The sequence below is a fragment of the Salvelinus sp. IW2-2015 genome, linkage group LG22, assembly GCF_002910315.2.
Source record: "Salvelinus sp. IW2-2015 linkage group LG22, ASM291031v2, whole genome shotgun sequence".
In the NCBI taxonomy this organism is placed as follows: domain Eukaryota; kingdom Metazoa; phylum Chordata; class Actinopteri; order Salmoniformes; family Salmonidae; genus Salvelinus; species Salvelinus sp. IW2-2015.
Genome location: NC_036862.1, coordinates 37,019,061 through 37,026,422, shown reverse-complemented (window position 1 = coordinate 37,026,422; position 7,362 = coordinate 37,019,061). Strand labels below are relative to the sequence as shown.

The 7,362-nt window shown below is 52.1% G+C and overlaps 1 protein-coding gene across 1 annotated transcript in view; it reads right to left on the bottom strand.

Moving 5' to 3' along the window:
- cwf19l2 (CWF19 like cell cycle control factor 2) overlaps positions 1-7,362 on the bottom strand; it is a 50,892-nt gene that overhangs the window by 36,292 nt on the left and 7,238 nt on the right. Inside the window, 7 exon segments of the mRNA XM_070433891.1 lie at positions 287-478; positions 480-542; positions 3,070-3,185; positions 4,742-4,877; positions 4,927-5,319; positions 5,662-5,665; positions 5,766-5,890. Of these exon segments, the coding sequence (XP_070289992.1) occupies positions 287-478; positions 480-542; positions 3,070-3,185; positions 4,742-4,877; positions 4,927-5,319; positions 5,662-5,665; positions 5,766-5,890 (1,029 nt within the window).

Here is a 7,362-nt window from a genome sequence, read left to right as displayed (position 1 = left end):
CTATCCCGGTCACTAGGTCTACCTCCAGCCCTCTCTCTATCCCTGTCACTAGGTCTGCCTCCAGCCCTCTCTCTTTCCTGGTCACTGGGTCTACCTTCCATCCCTCTCTCTGCCTCCAGCCCTCTCTCTTTCCTGGTCACTAGGTCTACCTCCATCCCGGTCACTAGGTCTACCTCCATCCCGGTCACTAGGTCTACCGCCATCCCGGTCACTAGGTCTACCGCCATCCCGGTCACTAGGTCTACCGCCATCCCTCTCGCTGTCTCCATCTCCTTCTCTGTTCCTATCCCGATCTCTGTCTCGGTGACGATCTCTTTCCCTCTCTCCATCTCTTTCTCCATCCCTCTCTTCTCTCCAGGTAAGTCCTACCCTTGTCTGGTCTCCTCCACCTCTCTCTATCCATCCCCACTTCTCCTTTCCTCCATCTTACTCGGTCTCTCTCCCTCTTCCTCTCCTCTCCTCTTCCTTTTCCCTCTTCCTCTCTTGTAGCCATACACAGCAATCTCAGCCTCATCCATCCTCTTCTGAAACTTCTCCAAGGACTGCATGTGAGAAACACAAACACAAATATAAAACATTACACACAGGTAAGCGGTGTGATATGATGTTCCCATGGTGCATTTCAATGTACCTAAGTTGCAGTTTGTTATGAGTTTTCTAACTTTTGACAGACGGAGCGCCGACACTGCATAGAGAAGGAATTAACCAGGAGAATAGGGAGTGAGTCTGTCAGTAGCAGGAGCGCGGCAGTCGCAAGTAGGAGCGCGGCAGTCGCAGTAGGAGCGCGGCAGTCGCAGTCGGAGCGCGGCAGTCGCCAGTCGGAGCGCGGCAGTAGCAGTCGGAGCGCGGCAGTAGCAGTCGGAGCGCGTCAGTAGCAGACGGAGCGCGTCAGTAGCAGCAGGAGCGCGTCAGTAGCAGCAGGAGCGCGTCAGTAGCAGCAGGAGCGCGTCAGTAGCAGTCGGAGCGCGTCAGTAGCAGTCGGAGCGCGTCAGTAGCAGCCGGAGCGCGTCAGTAGCAGTCGGAGCGCGTCAGTAGGAGCGCGTCAGTAGCAGCCGGAGCGCGGCAGTCGCAGTAGGAGCGCGTCAGTAGCAGCCGGAGCGCGGCAGTCGCAGTAGGAGCGGGTCAGTAGCAGTCGGAGCGCGTCAGTAGCAGTCGGAGCCGTCAGTAGCAGTCGGAGCGCGTCAGTAGCAGTCGGAGCGCGTCAGTAGCAGTCGGAGCGCGTCAGTAGGAGCGCGTCAGTGCAGCAGAGAGCGCGTCAGTAGGCAGGAGCGCGTCAGTCAGCAAGTCGAGCGCGTCAGTAGCAGTCGGAGCGCGTCAGTAGCAGCCGGAGCGCGTCAGTAGGAGCGCGCAGTAGCAGCAGGAGCGCGTCAGTAGCAGCAGGAGCGCGTCAGTAGCAGTTCGGAGCGCGTCAGTAGCAGCAGAGCGGTGTCAGTAGCAGCCGGAGCGGCGTCAGTAGGAGCGCGTCAGTAGCAGCCGGACGCGTCAGTAGCAGTCGGAGCGCGTCAGTAGCAGTCGGCAGCGTGTCAGTAGGAGCGCGTCAGTAGCTTCGGAAGCGCGTCAGTAGAGCGCGTCAGTAGCAGCAGGAGCGCGTCAGTAGCAGCAGGAGCGCGTCAGTAGACAGCGAGCGCGTCAGAGCAGCAGGAGCGCGTCAGTAGCAGCCGGAGCGCGTCAGTAGCAGCAGGAGCGCGTCAGTAGCAGCCGGAGCGCGTCAGTAGCAGCCGGAGCGCGTCAGTAGGAGCGCGTCAGTAGCAGCAGGAGCGCGTCAGTAGCAGTCGGAGCGCGTCAGTAGCAGTCGGAGCGCGTCAGTAGCAGTCGGAGCGCGTCAGTAGGAGCGCGTCAGTAAGCAGTCGGAGCGCGTCAGTAGGCAGCGCGTCGTAGCAGTCGAGCGCGTCAGTAGCAGTCTAGCGAGCGCGTCAGTAGGAGCGCGTCAGTAGCAGCAGGAGCGCGTCAGTAGCAGTCGGAGCGCGTCAGTAGCAGTCGGAGCGCCAGCAGTAGGAGCGCGTCAGTAGCAGCAGGAGCGCGTCAGTAGCAGCAGGAGTGCGTCAGTAGCAGCAGCGAGCGCGTCAGTAGCAGTCGGAGCGCGTCAGTAAGCAGTCGGAGCGCGTCAGTAGCAGCAGGAGCGCGTCAGTAGGAGCGCGTCAGTAGGAGCGCGTCAGTAGCAGTCGGAGCGCGTCAGTAGCAGTCGGAGCGCGTCAGTAGCAGTCGGAGCGCGTCAGTAGGAGCGCGTCAGTAGGAGCGCGTCAGTAGCAGCAGGAGCGCGTCAGTAGCAGCAGGAGCGCGTCAGTAGCAGTCGGAGCGCGTCAGTAGCAGTCGGAGCGCGTCAGTAGGAGCGCGTCAGTAGCAGCAGAGCGCGTCAGTAGCAGCAGGAGCGGCGTCAGTAGAGAGCGCGTCAGTAGCAGCCGGAACGCGTCAGTAGCAGCCGGGAGCGCGTCAGTAGGAGCGCGTCAGTAGCAGCCGGAACGCGTCAGTAGCAGTCGAAGAGCGTCAGTAGGAGCGCGTCAGTAGCAGTCGCGAGCGCGTCAGTAGCAGCAGGAGCGCGTCAGTCAGTCGGAGCGCGTCAGTAGCAGCCGGAGCGCGTCAGTAGCAGCAGGAGCGCGTCAGTAGCAGCAGGAGCGCCGTCAGTAGCAGCAGGAGCGCGTCAGTAGCAGCAGGAGCGCTGTCAGTAGCAGCAGGAGCGCGTCAGTAGCAGGAGCGCGTCAGTAGCAGGAGCGCGTCAGTGCAGAGAGCGCTGTCAGAGCAGGAGCGCGTCAGTAGGCGAACGCGTCAGTAGCAGGAACGCGTCAGTAGGCGGAACGCGTCAGTAGCAGGATCGCAGTCATAGCAGGAACGCGTCAGTAGCAGGAACGCGTCAGTAGCAGGAACGCGTCAGTACAGGAACGCGTCAGTAGCAGGAGCGCTCAGTTAGCAGGAACGCGTCAGTAGTAGGAACGCGTCAGTAGTAGGAATGCGTATGAAGGATGCACGTTGTAGAATGTGTGTACATGTAAGACGGTTTACATATTGATCTGTTAATACTGTTTATACAGGTGTTTTTGTATGGATTATGTCTGCCTYTGTGTYTACTCTCACCCCATATCGCTCTGCCACTATGACCTCCAGACTGCGTTGCTCTCGCTCCGCCTGCTCTCTCATCCTCTGGTAAGACTTCCTGAGCCAACCTAGTCCTCCATCATCTACAGTTGCAGCTACAGACAGAGGGGGTGGGGGAGAGATGGTGAGGAGAGACAGGGTAAGGCAGTAAGAAGGGAGGGAAGGAGGGGATGGCAAAAGAGAGAGAGAGTGAGCGAGAGGTGGACAAAGACCAGAGGAAGGAGGGGAATAACTAGAGTTAACATTTTACCTGTGGGAAATCAGTGTTTTTTCAGTGAAAACAGAACATCATATTCAACTTCAAGAGAACAGCTAGGCCTCACACTCTTCTCCGGAACACAGCACAGAGAATGGGGACATTTCACATKTGCCTTCCCCAGAGAAGTCATCCCCTTCTCTCCCRCAATATTTCTCAATCTCTTTTCTCTCACACCGTGTGTGCACACGTGTGTCAAAAGCCCAAGTTAAAAGTGAGGTTTAACCGCACCCCCCCCTCCCCACACCTCTTCATTACCCTCTTAGTCAAACCAGGGATGAGGAAAACAACATTCCCTTTTACACACACAGCTTGGAGAGAGAAAAGAGTGTGCATGTGTGTACTGTCAATGTCTGTATTTAGGAGTTTGGTTTGCATACACAAATGACACTGTGCGTCACTGTCTGTATGAGTGTTTTAAATCTGCTTATTCTGCCACTCTGTTAAAGTGAAGCTTACTCAGGAGATGGCAGAGTGCACCCTTCTGAGTGGAGATGACACAGTCAGCTTAACAGAACCAAGCGCCTCTCTCAGTACCACTTCCTTTTTTAATGTTCTTCTCTCATATCTCTCAATACTCCCTGCCTCCAGCAAATCCTTTCTGCCTGCCTCCACCCTCTGCCTGCCTCCACCCTCTGCCGTTCTCATTCTGTCTGCCAGAAATGCTTTACCCGATTTGCCATGACAGTGTCTGCTTCTCCCTCTCCCACTCCTATTTCTCTGTAGATAAGATAGAGAGATGGGACGGACAACACACATGAATCATGTTATTAAACATGACAATTGACTGACATAACAGCAAACCAATCAATAAAGAAATCAATATAGAACATAAAATCATTATGTACATGTAGGTTAATGTAAACAGTACTTGGGTTTATAACCCTCAACACAAAAACGACCATAGACTAATACGAGCGTCAACGCTAATCCGAGCGCCGACGCTAATACGAGCGTCAACACTAATACAACCATCAACGCTAAAACACCGTCAAGCCATATTATAGGATCCTAAAAGTATCTCCCCCAAAAAGCAACTGGGAAATCTCTCACTGACAGGCCGTTATACATACACACACAGGCAGAGCAAGAACAAAAACACACCAGTGGGGGTAAATATAATGAGGGAAGGTGTGTGACAGCATTAGATAACGACTCCGGACACACCCCGCCTTACTCATCAACACCAACCTTGTTAGAAAAGCCTGGTTATTAATTGTTGTTGACACAGGCTGTGCATCGATCAGACCTCATTAAGAGTGGGGCTCTATTGATCCCTTCTCCTAGAAAACACACAATAAGCATTTCATCTGCACCTTCTATACAAATACACAGATACATTCACACAAACTTTCTAGACCATAGAGCTCAATAAAGCCACACCACTATACAAACCAGAAGCAGCCTCCAGCTCAAACCCCTCTTGACTACTTTTGCCTTGCCGTGGTGGGGGGGGAGGAGGTTTGACCATGCCGTGGGGAGGTTTGACCATGCGTGGGGGAGGTTTGACCATGCCGTGGGGAGGGTTGACCTGTGGGTTTGACATGCGTGGGGAGGTTTGACATGCGTGGGGGAGGTACCATGCCGTGGGGAGGTTTGACCATGCGTGGGGAAGGTTTGACATGCGTGGGGAAGGTTGGACATGCCGTGGGGAGGTTTGACCATGCCGTGGGAGGTTTGCCATGGGAGGTTTGCCATGCCGTGGGGAAGGTTTGACCATGCGTGGGGAAGTTGACCTGGGTGGGAGGTTTGACCATGCCGTGGGGGAGGTTTGACCTGCCGTGGGGAGGTTTGACCATGCCGTGGGAGGTTTGACCATGCCGTTGGGGAAGGTTTGACCATGCCGTGGGAGAGGTTTGACCATGCCGTGGGGGAGGTTTGACCATGTGCCGTGGGGAGGTTTGATCATGCCGTGGGGAAGGTTTGACCATGCCGTGGGGAGGTTTGACCATGTTGTGGGAAGGTTTACCATGCTGGGGGGAGGCTCATTAAATCAGAAGATTATCAGGTGTTTTGTAGTCCAATATCAACCCAGTGTCCAAAAACTGGGTCTCTGTTGAAGTTCATGGTTAAAGGGATACTGTGGGATTCTATCTACTTCCCCAGAGTCAGATGAACTTCTGGATAATTTTTATGTCTTTGTGTCCAGTATGAAGGAAGTTAGGAGGTACCATTCGAGCAAATGCTAACTAGTGTTAGCACAATGCAAGTCTATGGGTAACTGTTTACAAATGTAAGCAAGGTTTGAAATTATTATGCTTTAGTTAAATATTATATCAGTCCAGAAATTATTTTTTATTTATTTATGTTCTGACCCATCTGCTCAAGAATTGTTTTTACCCACGGCTGAATCTATGCAGTTGATGAGCTCTGTCTTAGGGTTTACCGGTGCTGTGGAGCGGGACGGTTGGGGTGTTACCTGGTTGTTCTCGGGTGGGGTAGGGCTGTTGTCTGTGGGCTTGGCCTCGGACTTGGCAGGAATCTTCCAGGCTTTACCCGAGGCCTCTGTCTGGGGCTGGGCCTCAACCACTCATCTCCTGACCCCTGGAAAGCCAGAAAAGAGGGGGAAATTAATACAGTGATTACAGCAAGTATTCATACACCGAAGTATTCACATTCCGCTGTGTTAAGCACGAATTCAAAATGGATCCAATGTTTTTTTTTCCCCCACACACAATATAACATTTTTGTTTTAATTGAACTTTATTTAACTGGGAAGTCAGTTAAGAATTTGTTCTTAATTACAATGACGGCCAACCAAAAGGCATAAGGCCACCTGCGGGACGGGGATTAAAAATAAATACAACATGAATATAGGACAAACCTCATCACAACGAGACAACACTACATAAAGAGAGACAACATAGCAAGGCAGCAAAACATGACAACACAGCATGGTGACAACCCAACAACATGGTAGCAACACACAACATGGTACAAACATTATTGGGCACAGACAGCAGCACAAGGGCAAAAATCGATTGAGAGCATCCTGACTGTGTTTATAACTGCCTGGTACGGCAATGCTACTCTCTACTGCTACTCTCTGTTCATCATATATGCATAGTCACTTTAACCATATCTACATGTACATACTACCTCAATCAGCCTGACTAACCGGTGTCTGTATGTAGCCTCGCTACTGTATTGCCTATCTACTTATTGTTCACCTAATACCTTTTTGCACTATTGGTTAGAGCCTGTAAGTAAGCATTTCACTGTAAGGCACACGTGACAATAAACTTTGATTTGATATTTTGAAGGTAGAGACAACAATACATCACACAAAGCAGCCACAACTGTCAGTAAGAGTGTCTATGATTGAGTCTTTGATTGAAAAGATTGAGATAAAACTGTCCAGTTGAGAGTTTGTTGCAGCTCGTTCCAGTCGCTAGCTGCAGCGAAATGAAAAGACGAGCGACCCAGGGATGTGTGTGCTTTGGGGACCTTTAACAGAATGTGACTGGCAGAACGGATGTTGTATGTGGAGGATGAGGGCTGCAGTAGATATCTCAGATAGGAGGGAGTGAGGCCTAAGAGGGTTTTAAAAAATAGCATCAACCAGTGGGTCTTGCGAAGGGTATACAGAGATGACCAGTTTACGAGGAGTATAAGAGTGCAGTGATGTGTCCTATAAGGAGCATGGTGGCAAAGCTGATGGCGGAATGGTAAGAACATTTAGCCGCTCTGAGTACCTTACCTGCCGATCTATAAATTATGTCTCGTAATCTAGCATGGGTAGGATGGTCATCTGAATCAGGGTTAGTTCGGACGCTGGGTGAAAGAGGAGCGATTACGATAGAGGAAACCAAGTCTAGATTTAACTTTGCCTGCAGCTTTGATATGTGCTGAGAGAAGGACAGTGTACCGTCTAGCCATACTCCACGTACTTGTATAGGTGACTACCTCAAACTCTAAACCTCAGAGGTCTTAATCACACGGTGGGGAGAGGGCATTCTTCTTACCAAACCACATGACCTTTGTTTTGGAGGTGTTCAGAACAAGGTTAAGGTAGA